The sequence below is a fragment of the Chelonoidis abingdonii genome, chromosome 3 (genome assembly GCF_003597395.2).
Source record: "Chelonoidis abingdonii isolate Lonesome George chromosome 3, CheloAbing_2.0, whole genome shotgun sequence".
Taxonomy (NCBI): domain Eukaryota; kingdom Metazoa; phylum Chordata; order Testudines; family Testudinidae; genus Chelonoidis; species Chelonoidis abingdonii.
In genome coordinates this window covers 214936814-214956325 of record NC_133771.1, presented here as the reverse complement: position 1 = coordinate 214956325, position 19512 = coordinate 214936814, and the positions used below count along the sequence as shown (strand labels likewise).

Genomic DNA, 19512 nt, shown 5'->3' with positions numbered 1-19512 from the left:
ATTTTCCTTCCATGTCTCAGCTGTCTGAGATGTTAGTAAGCTAATTGTAACACTTCCATTTTTTCTTTTCCGACTGGCAGTATTTCTGTTTTAACTTACTATGTGTTTCCCCCATTTTTTCCCCTTACAATCTGTTATTTGGGCTGATCAGTGCCCCTTCTGTTGCTCTAAATTATTTTTCTACACAGCTGTATCCAGGTTACAGTCACACTAGTACACTCAGAAGCAGTGAAGGCATATAGAAATCTCTATTTCGTTTTCAGTCATTTTGATTAAATCATCCACAGCCAAATGATCTTGTCTGTCTGCCTGCAGCAGTCATGTATACTTTATTATTTACAGACCATTACTTTGAGAAAAGGGTTCATTTTCCTTCAGAGCGGCTGTTAAAGTCTCCTGGAGACAAAAACATATCAGTAATCACCACCTGTCCCCTTGTATCATTAACTGAGGGTTCCACCAGTCATGACAATCCAGAGTTGTACTGTCACAACTGGGTTTTATTATTAAACTTTTGAACACTTCTGCTTTGAACACTTCTACTTCCACTTTGTAACACCTCCACAACCCCAATGGTTTAGTTCCCTCTGAGTTATGCAGTGTTAAATGGTGCAATCCCTCCTTTATAACTGCACAGACCTTTTCCTTAAATCACTTACCTATCTCCCAAAGTGACACATTTCTCAGTGATTTTTCTTGCAGGCTTTGAGCTTATCTTTGTAGGTTTTTTGCACATATTCTTTAGCTACCATTGCTGCTCCTCCATGGTTGTCCATGGGTCTTATTCTTTAAAGCTCCAGTGACATTCAAGTGACCTTTGCTGTGTCCTGCCAGTATTTCTTTTCCGTAGATATCTAAATTACCGCCCTCTATTTCTCTTAGGTTACGGAATTTTTCTTAGGAGAGAACATGTTTTTTTCCTTCTTATTTTTTAAAATGTTGCTCCCCTTACTGGAGTTCCATTTTTCCACTCGTTCCCAGTCTCCTGTCACTTTTATGGGTAGTCCAAAGGGTCTGCCCTCGGATTTAATCCAACCCTCCAACAAGGTACTGGCTTCCCCATACTTTAACCCTTTCAGTTCCCTTACTGTGAGCCTTGCTGCCTAACACAAAGGGGTGCATTACCGGACAGGGAGATCCCAGGTTTACTCTGGACTCATCACGGAAGGTATTTTACCTGCTTTAGACAAGTGGATCCTGGGTTCTGGCACCAAGATGTTGGGATTCCCTCAGACCTTTTCCACTCGTCTTATCCAGAGTGCGTCTTCTAGTTCTGAGAGAATATTTCCTGCAGCTCTCTGGAATCTAGACTCGTCACTGAGGTGTCTTTGCTGGCATTTCATGGAGAGCCACACATGATGTGATCAGGCTCAGGTGGGGCATGGTGAATTCAGGGGTACCACAACTCCAAAGTACAGCTCTGCAAATCAGGTATATGCCTATTCTAAACAGACTAGCACATGCGTATCACATTCTGCATTGTATCACATGCTTGACAATTGGCTTATTGATTTTGTGACCTAGTGCCTGTACAGATCATGAACTATCCCTATGCTACACTATGTACTGGTCAGCAATGGTGCATCTGTGAGTTTATCATGCGTGACCTTACTTATCATTTGTCTACTAGCTATGTATTATTTACAAGGCCACTTGTGAATTCATGCTTTGTGCACTGTTAATCTCTGTTTCCTTACTTCTGTTTTCTTCCATTGTTCATGTAAGGCCTGCACACAGGGTACGTCTACACAGCAAAGAAAAACCCACAGCTGGCCTATGCCAAGCGGTTTGGGCTGCTGTACTGTTTTCATTGCTGTGAGGACTTCTGAGCTCCGGCTGGAGCCTGGGCTCTGGGACCCTTCCACCTCTCAAGGTCCTGGGTTCCAGCCCAAGCCCAGAAGTCTACACAGCAGTGAAACAGCCCCGCAGCCTGAGCCCGACGAGCTCGGGTCGGTTGGCACAGGCCAGCTGTGATGTCTCGTTGCTGTATAGGCATAATCACAGTGGCCACTATCTTGCACCCCTGGAAGTTTTCCGACATGTAGATGAGCTGATTTTAGGCACTGATGGTTAACGTGTCCCAGTAGGCTGTGAGAACAGCAGGGAAAGGTGTGAACCTGAGAGGTGGAGGAGGTGGGTGACCCTGATTACACAGTGAGGAATGAGACCTAAGATGTCTGACCAAGATAGAGAGAGAAGACTGGGCTGCTGTCTCCCAAAGCGCCAGAGCAGTGGTGGTGAAGACCAAACCCATGCTGAGGAGTGTAGGGAATTCCAGGTGCTGCTGAACGAAAAGTAACAGCACCAAGGGCAGAGGTAGGGGACTGGGTGGAGAACAAGTAACTGGCTGATGTCGGTGGCCTCAGAGGTGCGAAGCTTGGCTAGTGTGGAAGAAGGTTTTGGAGTCAGACTGCTGCAGCCTGCTCTGATGGCAAGTGACTGTCTGCATTACACTGAGTCCATTTAAAAAGATGGCGCCTCATTTAGACTAAGATTGTTTTACAGTGCTAGTCTGGCATGATAAACGAGGGGGTCAGGGCCAGCTTTGTAGGGGGAAAATTAGCGAAGTTTGTAAGTCAGCAGGGACTGATAGGAGGTTTCTGTTAGCTCGGCTACAGCCTCAGTTCCACTCTACACATGAAACTGGCGATGGAGTTGGCCCACCCCAGGGCTAATAGGGAGAGGAAGGTGAGAGTGAATGTACTACTGTGTGTTTGCATACAGAGAAGAGGGGGTTGAGGCGGAAGGGCTGCCCCGCAGCTCATAAAGATTTTCCAGGCCAGTGAGACACAGTTTGGTACCATAGAGTTTGGGGGAGAAGTACTTTGGGTAAGGACGCCAGCGATAAACTGTCAGTGGTGTCGGCAACAGACTGCCATGGCCAGGGAAGGGGGGGAATGAGAAATTCTGCACCAGCTTCCAAGGACCTCGGTGTGGTGCACAGAAACTGGCAAGAGCTCTGCTTTACTCTGTGTCCACCTCCACCTGGCTGTGCACAACAATCACAAGAGCTTCCTCGTGTCCCGCCCACACTCTGGCTGGGAAGCTCAGCCCTTCAAGTCACAGTCTCCAATATTACATCTTCCCTTCCCAGCCCAGACTCAGTAACTGGGACCCTTAAAAACTGAATTGAACATACCTCACAGCTACAAATATTGATAACCCCCCTAAGTACTAAACTCACCCCCAGTGCTCAGCTAGACTTTGCCTTTTGTTAAACACTCTAGCTCAGTGGTTTTCAAACTCTTTGTACTGATGACCCCTTTCACACAGCAAGCCTCTGAGTGTGACCTCCCCCTTGTAAATTAAAAATGGGGGGGGCATCATTTAATTTAATGGGGGCTTGTAACCACGTTGTGACTCCCTGAGGGGTCACGCCCCCCATTTTGAGACCCCCTGCATGAGTGAGTCTGCAACCACTGTATCACTTGGGTTTGCAAATCATACCTTTGTAGCAGAAAAAACAATCTCTGAGAATACAGAGGATGGGATGGGTGTGTCGGAGGGAGGGACATCAGGCATCAGGCAGGGAACCTCAGTCTCTGACATCCCAGGTGAGTGCTCTGCTTGGCTAAAAGTTATCAAGTGAGCACCCCCACCTCCTTCGAGGTTTTGAGTGGGACCCAGTTCGGTAAGCATGATCAGAGGACACCAAGTGGATCTGCCGTCAAAGGTGAGATAGGTGCTTCTCCACCTGCCTCCCTCGGTTTGTGAATCGCAGTGGGGCTTAGGTAGGAGATAGGGGCCTGGATGCCTAACAGGAGGCAGCAGAGCAGGTGCCCAGAGGCAGGGGCAGAGGGAACTTTTACCCTGAACATTTAGGCACTGAGTGAACTTAGGCACCTACAGGGGTAGGTGGCAGCCAAGTGAGGGCCTTGGAGATCTCAGTGGCACCTAACCTGGGACTCAGGTGTCTAAGTCCCTTTGTGGAGCTGGGCCTCGATGCTTAAGGAACTTGCAAGAGATCTCTCTATTCTGTGTCTGGTTCCAACAGGCTGTGCGTAACAGCAAGCGCTTCACGGTGCTCCACCCAGCCTCTGCCCGTGGCCAGCCCCTATGTCAGTCCACAGACCACACTCAGAACAGCTCACTCCTCTGTTAATGGAGTGCTTTAATGTCCTTGGGAAGGCAGGTCAGCTCAGCTCCCTCCACATCATGTCCCTGCTGCCGCACCTGGGCAGTGGTAGGAGGGCTGGGGCTGGGGAGTCCCTGTGGGAGTGTTTCTGGGAGTGGTGGGATCTTTGGCAGAGTCCACTCAGGACTGTGGAGACCCTCTGCTCCCAAGGCGGGCCCTGGGGCAGTGGAGAGCCAGAACGATGCTGCTAAGTGGCAGGGCTTCAAAGCTGGGGCAGAGGCAAAGTGCCTGGTGCACATGCCCCTGTGCCCCTGGCAGCTCCCCTGAAGTCTGCTGGGTTTGAGAGTGGAGCTGTTGCCAAGTTGGCAGGGAGGGGAGCCACCCACCACTCCTCACCTCCGGACTGAACAATCCTAAGGAAAGACCTTGAAATGCCTTCCAGATCCCAGTCCCTCTCCCACAGCTTCTCCTATGAGAAGGGCTGTCTGGCCTCTAGTTAACAAATACAACTGAACACAGTGATCCCAAAAATAGAGAGAGTCCAGCCAGAGGAGACGCTACCCTGGGCCGCCAAGGGGAGTCTGAGTGATCGTGTCAGGTGGATAAGCAAGCTTGGTAGCACCCATCCCAGGCTGGGTGAGGTCTGCATACAGTCTGGTGGCATGGGCAATGGTCTGAGATTTCAGTACAGTAAATGATAAGGCATTAAACCCTGAGTCTGATTCTACCCTCAGTTATGCACTTGCAACGGCCCTGAAGCTAACGGGGAAGAGGTGACTGTGTCTGGTTGGGGAGGCGGCTGCTACCACAGCGCAGCAGGGAGCAGCGTGGAAAGCAATGCATGGGAAAGAAAGCACAAGGGGCAAGCAGCGGCCAGTGTGGTGTCATGAGGGATCAGGCAGGGGAAATGCCACGGCTGAAAAGGGGGAAGAAAGGAAGCAAACTGAGTAAAGAGCCAGTTAAGGCTTGAGAGGGAACGAGAAAGGTCAGTAAAGGAGGCAGGCTGAAATGGCACTGACAGAGGGCTTACAAGGTCTAACAAGGGCTTTCACAGATATATCTGGGGCAGAATGCAAACTAGTAAACGAACCGGGGTTTGGAATTCCGCAGGGTACTGTGGCTGAAGAAAAGTAATCAAGAGATTTGGACAATTGTGAATGAATGAAGAGGCTGTGATTGAGTTATTGATGCAAAGCAGGGAGGGAAATCCTTGAATGCTCATGCGGCACGGATTGTCATTTCTGACAGTTATGTGAAGGGGTGGGGGACAGGAAGGGGCTGAGTTGTAGGGGGTTGATGGACTGTTTTAGAAAGATTTTAGATTGTGCCTAGTGATGCAAAGCGGTGTTACTGTCCTGGGGTCAGGCTCTGTGCTTTTTCCGGTGTCCATAGTGACGCCTGGCACTGGGGACGGACCAGGCGAGAGGCAGTCCATCAGCTGGCAGCAGTGGAGAGGACAGGAGGATGGGGTAGGGGCTGGCGACATGGAGCTGGTGACAGCCCAGTGGGGAGAGGAGGAAGCAGGCTCAGGATTTGTTAATGGATGTACACCAGGAGTCACTGAGGGGAAGGCAGTAGAGGTGGGCTGTCTAGGATGGATACGGTGTTATAGCTGGGATGCTGTGCCGCCAGCCACATGGTGGTTCTTGGGGAGGCTTCTGCACATTGCCACTAGTAGGAGGTGTCCTGTAGCCCCTTCAATGCCTACATGCTCCCCCTCCCAGCCTCTCGCTTTTCAGACACAAGGGTGTGAGAGGGGCCTGGCGGCAGTGCGCAGCCCTGGTGCAGCTCTCCCGTTTTAGCAGCACTCTCTAGTGCCCATATCTGTAACTGCACAGTCATGGGGAAGGTTCCAGTGGTATCGGTGATGTCAGTGCATTCCTCAGGACTCTCAGTGCTGTTGCTGGGATCCCTTAGCCCATCTGCCTGACTCCGAGCAGGGGGCTGCCTGTGAGGAGGTCACACCCTCTACTTTGCCTGCCTAGCGGAAGCACAGTTCTCTCCATAGGGCCTTGCCCCAAGGCCAGGCAGAGCAGACAGAATCTCCTATAGCACCACTCCTACAGGAGGAGACCTACTGGCCCTTGAGTTTTGAGGGAAGGCCTTTGTGGAAACCATAAGGCCCTGTCCTTGGCTCTCAGCCCCTCTTTAGGGGGCCAGGGGAAAGGCTCTTCTGCCCAAACTGACACCTACTTCTTGATCTGGAACCAGGACCTGGGGTGAGGCAAGTTCCCCCTCTGGGTCAGTTCTCGAGATAGAGGTACTGTGGGTCAGAACTCAGGGCTCCTCAGTGCAGGCAGCAGCCTCTCCTGGTCCTGACAGCAGTAGAAGCTAGGCCTGGGAACGGTGCTCCAGTGCCAAAGGGTTCCAAGGCATCTCGAGATTCCAGGACGATGATGGTTGCGACAGGGCTACCACCAGGCTTCATGGCCCTCTGATTGCTGGTAGCATGTTCAGTGCTTGGATCCAAGGAGAAACGTTGGAGCCTGGCTGTGACCGTCCATCACCAGTGTCTCCTTGGACTCTCCTTACCTCTCCTAGACATGGGGGATCTCTGGTTCCAGGCTCTGTCCAGCCTGGTCTGACCTCCCCATCCTCCTTCCCCCCTCTCTGCCTAACCTGAGTGGGCACCCTCTTCAGAGCTGGATTTTTCCCCTTTGTTGGGGATTGTCTGAGCTGGCCTCAACACCATCTGGAACAGATTTTAAAGCTCATCTACCCTGACAGCCCATCTCCTAGATCCACTGGGCCTTACAGGGCCCACCAACTGTTCCATCTAGAGGGAATTTCCCATGGCATTCCTGGCGGGGTTGCACCTGCCTGTTCCCCTTGGATTTACTTAGGCATCACTCAGACTGTACAGGGATGGTTGAGAGCCATTCATCTGCTTCCCCCAGTCCTTCAGAGGAGGTGCCTTCTCAATCTCCTGCTCGACTCGCAGCCTCCCAGGCAGCCTGACTTTGTGCAGCCTGCTGAGGTAGTGAGTGTGGATCTCCATACAGACGGTGATGCTGTGGCTTCTCCCACCTCACCCACAGAGTAGTGCAGGGTCTCCCATGGCTGCCTGGGACCTGGCAGTAGAGCAGCAGCCAGTGGTAGTATAGCTGCACTGAAGCAAAGGAGGGTAGACACACAGATGATACACAATAGTAAATGAAAGTAAAAACCAGCTTGCCCAAGAACAGAAGGGTGCCCATCAGGAGATCAGCAAGGGGCCTTGCACGTCTGTGGCATTGTCTTCCATCTTCTGCACTCCTTGTCATGTGTGCAAGCAAATCGTACTACTGACATGGCTGACTGCAAGTTGACCCAGGGTTGGGAGGTCAATCTTCATGCGAATTCATCCCCATTCCCTGGCAGATGTGCTGTATGGCATGGGTGGAGCCTTTCTCCTCCTCCCTGTCTTCACTTAGTACCATAAACCACTGTGGCACTGTGACAGAGTACACCCCTGTGTTTACTTCCTCACACTACTGCAATAATCTTTGTACAGAGTATGCCTTGTAAGGCAACATCTGAAAACTCACAGTTGGCTGGTCAGTATCGTCCTGGTAAAATATGTGCAGCAACATTGTGTGGGAAGTTATAAGATTCCCTTGCATGGTCTTATTAGCACGTTCCAAGTCCCACGGCCCTGCCCAAACAGAGGTTGGCAAACAGGTCTGTCCTAAACAAAGGAAGGTGTGTTCTGCTTAGCTTGCATTTAAGCAGTAAACAGAGTCCTCAAGCAGGAAGGGAAGACAAAGGAAGTGCAAACAGGTAAAAAACCAGCAGGGAACATCCTTCCACGTAGACTCTTTGGCGCCTGGGTCTCAGCTGGAAATGTTTTTCAGGAGAGGGACTGAAACTGTAAAAAGGAGGGACAAACACCCCAAGACACCCCCCTCTCTCTCCCTGCCCATCGCATTCACTGCACTTGAAGAGACGAAGGAAGCAGCTACTGGACTCAGGGAGTGGTCTGGCCTAAAGAATCTAATGTAATTTGTCAAGTTAGGCATCAGTAAACGTTTTATCTTTATTTTTCTTGTAATCATTTCTGGCTTTTATGCCTCATTACTTGTGCTCATTTCAAGTCTCTCTCTTTGTAGCTAATAAACTTGTTTCCATGTATTATCTAATCCGGTGTGTTCACGTTAAACTGTCTGGGTAACTCTATTTGCGGTAGCAAGTTGTTAGCATATTATTCCTTTAAAGGAAAAACAGAGTTAGTATCTCCATACTGCCCAGGAGAGGGCTGGGCAGTACAGGGCATATGCTTCTGGGGGGAAATCTGGGACTGGGAGTGTTTGGGGTCATTTTTAAGGCTGGTAAGAGCCAAGGTGTGGCTGGCTGGTAGCAGCACACAGAGACTCCCTAGCTGGGAGTGACTTACCGGTTGGAGGCTGTTTGTGAGCAGTGAGGCATTGTAAAGGGTACCCCAGGTTACAGGGCAGGGTTGACACAGCTACTCATTAGTCTGGACTGGACTTCAGTATGGCACAGGCATGTGTATTGCTTTACAGGACCAGGCTTCTGCCCAGCGAAGATGGGTTGGTGTCAGACCCAGATGGCCATCAGCTGTGGGTAGGGGAGGGCATGGAGAAGTCCGGAGTTGCAAAGGGAAGGATCACCTCTTGTGGTCCTCTTGCTAGTTCCCTTCCTCTCACGTGCACAGAGCCTGGCTCTGGGGAGTGGGTCAGGGTGAGTTCCCTGCCCCTGGACTGGGGAATGGTCCCAGTGAAGCTGCCCTCCAGAGTTTGCGATAGGCATGTATAACGAAGGAAAGGAAGGAGCAGAGTTTTCTTTTTCTCATTTGTCAGGAAAGCCCCTGTGGCTGCGAGAGGAGTTGACTTTCCTCATTTCCTGAACCTCTGCGCCTGCTTTGGAATGCTGGCAGAGGGAGACAGGGCTGCTCGATGTCATGATACTTGGCTGTCACTTTCCAGAGCAGATGGGACACTTACAAAATGGCAGCGTTTGTTATGGAAAGTTACAGTACTGAGTCCCTTGGGGCATTCCTGCAGGGGCATAGTTAAGGTTTGTGGGGGGTATGTGAGACGCCTTACCTTAACTCTGTTTCCTGACTTTGTTAAATGTCTGGGGTTTGTTGTTGCTCTGTTTAGGGTTTGCACATGTCTTGAGTACCTGTGCTTTAATCTGACCCTGGTGGTAGCAATCTTCACTTCACTTTAGCTATATGCCATGTGTAACTCCTGTGGATTTATCCCCTTTGCCCTTCTCTGTGCTCCTGCAAGGAGGAGCTGTTGTAAACTGTTGGATCAAGCACTATGCTGAATGCTGAACCGTTGCTGGGTGGGGCCCTGCTGCAGTAGAGACAGTCACTTTAAGAACATCCCTTTGTAAAATGTCACTCTGCCATCCTTTGTGCAGAGAAGGAAAGCGTCTGAATCTCCCTGGGACTGCGGCTTGGGGATTCTGAGGGGGTGTTGCTCAGGGCTCCAGGCTTGCTCTGTAGGAAGAGGTGGGACGGATGCTCAGCAAGAGCTGGGGGTAGGAGCGTACATGTGTGTGCATGCCGTGTATGCCATGTGCTGGGCTCCTTGTCTGTGCTGCTGCAGCCTGCAGCTGTGTGAAGGGAGGATCCATGTGCGCTTCTCCTTGACCTCACAGCGCAGGACACCTGCTCCCATATTTACAAGCTCCCAGAGTTCACTGTGGCATTTCCCCTGTCCATTCCTTTGGCTCCATTTAACAATCTCATTACATAGGCCTCTGATTAGTTTTACTCTGCAGTGCAGGGATCTGCTGAATATTGAACAGTTGTGTGAGGTGCAGACTGTCTGTCATAGCCATGCTGTGGTCTGATTGCATCATGATCTGATGGCAGCAGGCACCAAGCGGTGATGCATTGCCTGTTCCCTGCTCACTGCAGGGGGAGGCAGAGATGGGGATGTCCTGACACAGGAGAGCCCTTCCTTGGTTTGCCCATTTGTTCCCAGATAGCTGTCTGGTTGCCATTCGCGATGCCGTTCGCTGGCGTACCTGTGTTACTTTCATTAGTGGAGAATGCTGCAGTCTTGGCTCCATGTAATTCCGTTCTCATCCCTTTGCAGAGGCTTTTTGTGGGGCTGAATAAATCTGTGTTCTTACTAAGCGTGCGCTGCGTGTCCCTGGTGTAGAAGGGGCTGGGTGAGGGATGGATGGAAGGGGATTCAGAATGCGCCGTGCTGAGCTCACCTTGTTTGCCGTTGTCTGCCGTGCTCTGTTTGGGAGTTGGCAGTTACCTTATCTACCAGGAAAATGGTTCTGGTACCGCCCCGTGACAGATGCACTCTGACGAAACAAAGGCACCTGCTGACTTTCTGGGGTCTTCTTCCCTTCTGCTCTAAATTGTGCTTGGCTCCTCTCCTGCTCTGATCTCCAAGGTGGGGTCTTTCTCCCCAGCCTTAGAGGAGAGCATGACAGTCTCCTTGCCTGGACATCATCTTCCTGGCCATGGAGAGAGAAGATCCTGGGGTCCCCAGCTAAGTTCCCTCTAAGCTGTGCGGCTGTGCAGCAGGCTATTAAGGGCCGTGCAGATGGGGAGAGGCGCCCCTCCCCTAGCCTCAGAGTTGCACAGCTGGGATGAGGTGCTTCTCCCCGGGCTGCTGCGGTGAGAGAGGGGCTGGGGGGAGTCCTCTCTCTCCCCGCCACAGCCACGGGGCAGCCTGCACCCCAAACCCCTCATCCTCGGCCCCATCCCCAGCAGGAGCCCACCCCCGTATCCCAATCTCTGCCCCACCCCTGGACTTCCTCCTGCACCCCAAACCCCTCATTCCTAGCCCCACCGCCAGCTGAAGCCTGCACACCCCCACCCTCTGCCTCACCCCTGAACCTCCTCCTGCACCGCTCATCCCCGGCCCCACCCCAGAGCCTGCACTCCAAGTCAGAGCCCTCCCACCCGACCCCTCTGCCCCAGCCCTGAGCCACACTCCCGCCATACATCACCTCCATATTGATGCACATAACAAAATTAATTCCGCACGTGGATCTAAAAAATTAGAGGGAGCACTGGTCCCCACCAGGGTTGTATTCGTGCTGCTCTGGAATTCTAATAGTCCGATGGGCAGCATAGTTGCCCATGTCCCAAGCCGTGCCTGCTGTAACCCTTGCTCCCACCAAGCACAAGCAGGCTGGCTGGCCAGGCACTGGCGCCATGCCTTTCCTAGGGGCTTCTCCTGTACAGAAACCAGTCTGTCTGTCTGGTGCCTGCTGGAGCTGAAAAGTGAGAAGAAAGTAAGACAGAAAATACCCTATTGCCTCTATATAAATCCATGGTATGCCCACACCTTGAACACTGCGTGCAGATGTGGTTGCCCCATCTCAGAAAAGATCTATTGGAATTGGAAAAGGTTCAGAAAAGGGCAACAAAAATGATTAGGGGGTTTGGACCAGCTGCCATAGGAGGAGAGATTAACAAGACTGGGATTTTTCAGCTTGGAAAAAAGACAACTAAGGGGGGATATGATGGAGGTCTATAAAATCATGACTGGTGTGGAGAAAGTAAATGAGGAAGTGTTATTTACTCCTCATAACACAAGAACTAGGGGTCACCAAATGAAATTAATAGGCAGCAGGTTTAAAACAAATAAAAGGAAGTATTTCTTCAGGGTCTGGTGCAATTCAATATTTTCACTGATCACTTGGATAATGGAGTGAAGAGTATGCTTGTAAAATTTGTGAATGATACCAGCTGGGATGGTATGATGAGGTAGTCTCCCCTTAAGGGTAATAGAGCCTAATGGTCAGCCCACCCCATCAGGTGGCATGGCCCTTTAAAAATCTGAAAAGTCTGACTATATCCACAAAGATCTGGGAATGGCTGGGAGAGAGGAAGCCATCCCGGGAGTAAGAGGTGTTTGGGAAGAAATGCACTTACTGTTTCTTTAAGAGCCTGAGGCCAGGAGCCTTGCAGAGAGGGCAGGGCAGGACTCCTCTCTTGCCTGACCAGCTGGGAGAAGGAGCCCAGTGTAAAGGCTGCCTCCTCCCTCAAGTGTGACCTGTTAAGCACCCTGAAAGCCAGCCAGCTAGTTAAAGAGAAGGGTCCAGCTGAGGGAGAAGCTGGCGAAGGCCCCAAGCTGGCTAACTCACCACTCAGCTCCCAAGAGGAGCTGGGGCTCCTGCTTCAGAAGGGCCAGAGGATGTGATTAGCAGAACCCAGCTCCAGCCAGGAGAGCTGGAGACACTCCTGTCTAAGGAGAGTGTGAGGAACTAACAAATATGACTCAGCTTCAAAGAGGAGTTCTGGGCACGCCTGCTTGAGGGAGGCTGAAAGGAGTAACTCAGGGGAGGAACTGGGGAAGGATTCCAGAAACAGACTGTTTACAGGTGAGAAAAGTCTCTTGAAGGGAGGAGCCAGAGATTGCTAGTTGGACTGAGCCCAAGATGACCTCGGGGTTTGGTACTTGCAGCCTCCAGGTCTCTTCCGGCTCTTCGGGGGTAAACGGCAGTGGGCACTCCAGGCCAGTCCTAATCCACGCCGGAGAATCGGGAACAGCCAGGCACAGGTTCCTTTCAGGGCCTTTGGAGAATAGGCCAAGTGTCCTCCTCCATTGTAGGCTCTCCCCAAACTGAGCTGCCAGGCCGGCCTTTTATACTTCCAGCCCCGCCCCGGTACTTCTGGTGAGGGGGGCGGGATGATCTTGGCTCCGCCCTCCAAAGGGCGTCTAATGCTCCCTCCGCCTCCCAGTCGGAGGGAGGCCACTCAGGCTCACTACAACCTCCTTGTGGTTATGGGACACAGGCTGTGGTGTCGGTGGGTGGCTAGCAGCTTTGGCCTTGAAGGTCTAATCTGGAGTATTTAGTATTCTAATTCTAGCTATCGTTGTTAGGTCAATGTCCTGTTCCTGTTTGACTCCTGCTGAGCTCTTGGCTTCAGTGGTATCCAGTAGCTGTGAGTTCCAGAGGCTAAGTACATGGGGTGGGAAATGTGAGACTCCTCAGTTTCATTGACTGGCCCAGTCAATCTTCCTTAATGTCATTCCTCCTTCTTACCGTGTAAACTGCTATTGGGTTTACACTTATTCCTCTTTTAAGATAAACGGTCCAGTCTTTTAAGGCTGACTAGATGTTGGCTGTGAAGCTCTTTCTCTGCAGAAGCTGGGTCTGGTTTCTTATATTATATTCTGTATATTTGTATTTCCCTGCAGGGAAAGACCATGTTTGCAGATTTATCGGCTGTGGAAGGAATGAGAAATTTAATTATGTGGTCATGCAGCTTCAGGTGAGTTCTTCTGTTCCCTGTCTCAGAGACATCTGGGCTTTGCCGTTGTTCCCAGTCAGCAGGAGAGTGAGGTGAGAGTTGGGGGGATGGCTGGCTGGATGAGAGAGGGGGATCTTTTGATGCCTGTTGCCTGTTGGATCCTTGTGTGGCTCAGCATGAGACTCTCCCCTTCTGTATAGTCAGCACCTCCAAGAGCCTACGGAGCTACTGGGGCTCTGTGTGGGGCCCATGGCAAAAGCAGCTGTCCCCCACAACAGGCCTTCGCAGGTGAAGAGATGAAATCACTGGCTGGGATTGTGGTGACGGGAGGAACAACTGATGGAAGGCCTCATGGCAGGGAGGTGGGAATAGTGAATGGAGATTTAAAGCAGCACCTTCATCTTGGTAGTGAGCCAGTTTCAAACAATGAGTTAGAAGCAGATTTATATTTGACGACTGCCCCAGAGTGTCTCTTGGCTAGTGTTGGGGGTTTTATGATCACATTTGCCTGTTGATTATTATTTATTGTATTGTTTGTGTGACAGTAGCACCCAGAAGCGCTGACTGTCCTCAGGGCTCCATTGCGCTTGGCGCTGTATAGTCATAAAATAAAAGGCTCTCTCTGCTCAAGAGAGTTTACATCCAAACCAGGCACGATGTGACAGATGGGTGCAGAACGCTGTGGATGGAAGGTGAGGGTGATGGTAACAAGTAATAGGAAGTCAAAGTCTCGTCTACTAGCCCAGGGTAGCCCAGTTTCTCTCATTCACTTATATTATTTAATTTAAATTAAAGAATCTTTATATTATCTTTAAATTAAATAATACAAGTGAATGAGAGAAACGGGTAGATCAGTAACTGAGCAGCTGCCTAGCCAGTAACGTTAGACAGCTTTCCAGTGAGCATCGCAGCAGAGATGGGCGAAGAAGGGAACTGAAGGCCAGGGGAAGGGGCTGTGTGAATTGATTAGGGGAGGGTGTTCCATGCGTAGGGGGCAGCATGGAAGAGGTGCTTGTTGGTGCAGGGGGGAAGCAGAGAAGCAAGTGATGGTGGCTGCCCTGGTTGATGGATCAAAGAGGATGCTGAGACGCGCCATACACCAAGTCCTGTCAAATACCCAGAGCGAGCAAGCTGGCAGATAGACAAGTAGGGTTTCCATCAGCCCCTTGAAGGGATCTTGTGTGGTATAGCTAAAGATAATCGGTAAATGCTATTCAGTGAGAATTTGTGACTTTTTTGTTATCTTGACCATGCCCCTTCAAAATAAACATCTCATTCTTTTAACATGTACTTCTTATCTGAGAGCTTGTCCCCTATGTCTTCCTCTTGGTGCTGGATGCAGTCAGTGCCTCTTCTATCTAGGGGAATCTTGCATCACTCTGAATGCAGTGAGTTCAAGGCTTTTTCCAAAGGACAGGGAAAGCCACTGAGGCCAGGCTGAAAATGTACCTCTTTGGCTGCTCCATGTGCCCCATTGAACCCTCCTGGAACAGCTGTCAAGGTTCTGAGGAGGGGGCTAAGAACCCAGCACCGTCTAACTTCACTTGTCTGTTCCTGCGGACCTCCAGTGTCGTTCCAGCTGCTTTTAGTGACAGTCGCTGTAACCTTCTACCCCGTGCTAGCCCTGCAGAGCCAACACAGCTGTGCAAGAGTAAATGCGGCCTGAGCTCCTCAACAGGATTCTCTTAAGATGTAATTGCAAGACCCAGTTCTTCCCCACTTCCACCTGTACAAGCCCCTGAAGACAATGGGCCATGGGGTAACTGAGGACAAAACGTGACTGATGATGTACTTTCAGAGCACAGGCTGAGTTGGAAGGGCCGGTTGCTAGAAAAACCTGCTTTTTTTTGCTTGTAAACGGAGGCAATTTTCTGTGGAGTCATTAGACACACAAACTCATGGATCCGTTTTCATAGTGTCACTTGACGGTGCGGTTTTAGTCTCAGACGTTTGTCCATTGCTCGTCAAAATCAACTCTCATGCAGCTGCTTCAGAGCTGCCTTCTCACTGCCTCTCCTGGGACACTCTGCAGGACCCCCATTTCCTGGCACTGCAGGGGACTTTCTCATTGGACCAGCACCATTCAGGCTCTCATTCTGACTGTTGCTACTTCGGAGCAATGCCTGGGATCCATCTGCTCCTTGCAGCTGCTTCTCGACCAGTTCGGTGTTTATGATTTAATCAGGGCACTTCAGTGTCAGTGCTGTCTCCCAGACTTTTGCAAAGCTGCAGAGCTGCTCCTGTTTTCTAGCTTCCTTTGAGGCCATCATGGACCACCATGGCTTTCCATGCCCCTGGGTAGCTTTACTGACCTGAAACATGCCTTTGTCTCCCTCACCTGCCACGGGAGGATTGTGGCTGGAACAAGGCAGCCTTCGATGTGTACAGTTCTTTGTTTTTTTTCTTAAAAAGATTCCTCATGATTCCAGTCGCATAAAATAAGGACATGAGAGGTCCCAGAAACAACATCCTGGTAACAGGACAGCTCTGGCTGCACTCCACAAAGCCAGAGCATTTGGAGTGGATAAAAAAGCTATGCTCCCTGTTCTTAACTCACACAGGCAGAGAAAAAGAAAAAGCTAGAAAGCCAAGTGCAGCCAAACCCTAAATACTTCCTTAGTGACTTGGTTCTGAGAAGGGGCACAGATGGAGATGAAGGGTGTTTCATTGGGAGTGATCTCTAGGATGTCTGTACAAGTCCTCAACAAGCACCTGCAATCCTTTCTAGCCCATTCCTTTGTGAACTTGACTTGATTCATCCTTTCTATGTCTGTGACATTCCATTTCTGCAGGGGTAGAGATAACAGGGTTCTATAATATAGTGTTATCAGCACACCACAAATAATCTCTGTGTTTGTTGTAGGTCCTCTGAATGTTTGCAATAACACAGTGTGGCCTTCTGCCAAAGGAACTCTTCCTAGGTGCTTTTGATCAGTTGATAGCCTTCTCTGATGTTGAAGATTACCAGGAGTGTGCTTCATCAAAAGAATTACACATCTCAAAATCCACTTCCTCTTTGCCGGTCAAAAAAAGCATAGGCAGAGTTCAGAAGACAGGGATAAACAGAGCCCTGTGATTTGGATACATAGTCCATCCTTAGCTTTCATTTCTTTGTCTGTAAAGCTATTCATGAGGGTTAGAACAGGGCCTCTGAAAGACCTGTGGTTTTATATCTGTAAAAAAGCTTATATAATGACAGTAGGTAACAGGAGAGGAAGGAGCTACAAAGGGTTCTGAGATGGAAATTTCATACTTATGGTAGCATTCCCAGAGCAAAAATATATTTCGGTGATACATATCCCCCTAAACTCTATCTTAGCCAGCAAGTGAGAGGATGTAACTTTCCAGAGAGCAACTGTATCTGCCTCAAATCAAAAGAGCAACAAGTAGTCAGCTGCACCTAGTATATTTCAACTCCTAAAAACACAGTTTACTTGATTAGGCAGTTTGCCTTGCAGTATTTAGTCTCCTTTGGTCTATTTCAAGTACAACATCTACTCCTAATAATAATAATTGGAGATATACCAATCTCCTAGAACTGGAAGGGACATTGAAAGTTCATTGAGTCCAGCCCCCTGCTTTCACTAGCAGGACCAACTACTGATTTTGCCCTAGATCTCTAAGTGGCCCCCTCAAGAATTGAACTCACAACCCTAGATTTAGCAGGTTAATGCTCAAACCACTGAGCTGTCCCTCCCCCCCTAAAAGGCCTTCCTGTCTTTGTAGAATATCAGGGTTGGAAGTCATCTAGTCCAACCCCCTGCTCAAAGCAAGACCATTCCCTTAATGGCCCCCTCAAGGATTGAGCTCACAACCGTGTTTAACAAGCCACTGCTCAAACCACTAAGCTGTCCCTCTCCCCCCTGAGAGTGTGTGTGTGTGTGTATGTATATATATATATATAATAGGTATCTCTCCAATTATATATATCTATATCTCTCTCTCCTTGAGAGGTCATCAAGTCCAGCCCCCTGCCTTCTCTAGCAGGACCAAGTACTGATTTTTGCCCCAGATCCCTAAAGCAGCCCCTTCAAGGATTGAGCTCACAACCCTGGGTTTAGCAGGCCAATGCTCAATGCTCCTAGTCTAACACTCCCCCTGTGCTATGGACTTGCAGAGAACTCTATCTATGTCTGTGCTGACTCAAGTAGCATAACCACGGTTTGGAAAAAGGGATAAGAAAATGTCAGCTATTAGGGATCAAATGGAAAATTAAAATCTAGTTACCAGTTAGCGAGCAGATGTTCCAGAGGAGCATGGCCGCAGTTCAAATCCGCACCCCTTCCTGGCTCCTAGAGCCCTGAGGAGGTTTTGGCTGGGAAGCTGTGCTCCTGTAGTGCCTCTGCCTTGCAGTGCACTCATTGATATTTGAATTTTTGCTGGGGGAGCCCTGAGAAGGACTGAAGCAGTGTGTTTGCTATGGGGCATTCATGGACTGCCAGTACCACGGTGAGGAGACACGATCAGTTGACAGAGTTGCCAGCTGTTGGGATTTTATCAAGTCACACAATAGCTGCTGTTTTTTAAAGCTGCTCATGATTTTTTCACTGATTTCTTGTGAATTGCTGCCCTTATTAAAAATGGACACGTACCTCATTACGGTCTGTGGGACTGAAGTTCGGGCATGCTCTAAGTCAAAATAGCTGCCACATCCCTGTGCAGTTTGCAGGGAGAAGTAAAAAAAAAAAAAAAAACCAATAAAATTTTTCTTAATTGGAGATATATCAATCTCCTGGAACTGGAAGGGACCTTGAAAGGTCATTGAGTCCTGCCACGTGCCTTCACTAGCAGGACCAATTTTTGCCCTAGATCCCTAAGTGGCTCTCTCAAGGATTGAACTCACAACCCCTGGGTTTAGCAGGCCAATGCTCAAACCACTGGGCTATCCCTCCCCCTTGAATATCAGGCTTGGAAGGGACCTCAGGAGGTCATCTAGTCTACCCCCCTGCTCAAAGCAGAACTAATCCTCAACTTTTTTTTCTTAGATCCTTAAATGTCTTCCCCCACCAGTCTTGAACTCATAACCCTGGGTTTAGCAGGCCAATAGTTCAAACCACTGAGCTATCCCTCCCCCACCACATTGTGATCCCTAGTAAAGGTGGCCACCATCTCCCATAGGTTCAGTGGGATTGACGCCAGCCTTCCCTTTGGGAAGTTGACCAGCTCCTGTATTCTGTGGTTAGGAAATTGCGAAGAGGCAGGAGAATGTGGCATGCAGGAGGGAGACTTAGGGGCTGGAAGGGATCTTGGGAAGAGACAGAAGGCTGTGGAGGTTAGAGGGAGACTGGGACCATAAAGAAGAAGATTGAGTATAGGAGGGGGAATGATAAAGGCGCAGAGGAGTATGGGGCAGAGCAGGAGAGTGTGAGGGATAGAAGATATGGGGCAGGTAAATGAGGTTCAGGGGGAAGAGGACATTGTGGGGGAGGATATGAGTGAGGTAGGATGCTGGGTGGAGCAGGGAAGGCGGCTGGGTGGAGGATGGGGGTAGTGAGGGGGTTGGGGGATAGGATGGCAGCTCTCTTAACCCAGGGGATATGAGAGACGAAGGGCAGTCATTTTTGAGTGTGCGGTGAGGGTGAATTGTGAACCTGAAATGATCACGCACAAACTGGGAATGGTGGCATGTCCTGACAGCACTGAGAGCATGGCGTGCTTCCTTCTTGTTTGAAAACCTTGTGACTTTTAAGCCCATCTTATGATTTCCCCCCCCGGAATCTGACTTGTGATTTTTAACCGCTCGGGGTTGGATTTGTTGTTGATAAAAAAGGCAAAGTTAGAAATGTGGGTGATAAATGGTGAGATTTAGCTGGGAATTGTGCACCTAATCTCTGAGGAAAACAATCCTGAACGCAGGTAACAGGCAAAGCTGGGAAGCAGGGATGCTGATGGGTAGACGTTTGCACTGCATTATGGAGGGAAAGGGTAATAGTGAGTTTAGGTTTCATGCACAGAGGACCAGGTCACACAACAGAAAGTGACAAAAGCAAACACATCAATCCTGCAGCCTGACAACACATTCCTGAAACTGGGGTCTGAGGCAATGCCAACAAGCCAGGCTGCTGCACCTGCTCCACACTGCAGCACCAGCAGGGTTAACACCAGTCAGGGGGAATGTCCCCTATGCGGACCGGCATGCTGATTCTGGGGAGACTAGGCTGAGGGGTGGAATTTCTGTCCAGAAGGGACCATTCTGATCAGCTAGTCGGGACATGGGCAGGGACCATAGATTTGCTGCAAAGAGTGACATGGAGGC

General features: G+C 50.0%; 1 protein-coding gene across 1 annotated transcript in view; it reads left to right on the top strand.

The window, feature by feature from the left end:
* TTBK1 (tau tubulin kinase 1) overlaps nt 1-19512 on the top strand; it is a 129487-nt gene that overhangs the window by 38006 nt on the left and 71969 nt on the right. The window contains exon 4 of the mRNA XM_032790824.2: nt 13204-13277. Within this exon, the coding sequence (XP_032646715.1) occupies nt 13204-13277 (74 nt within the window). The remainder of the gene's footprint in view (nt 1-13203; nt 13278-19512) is intronic.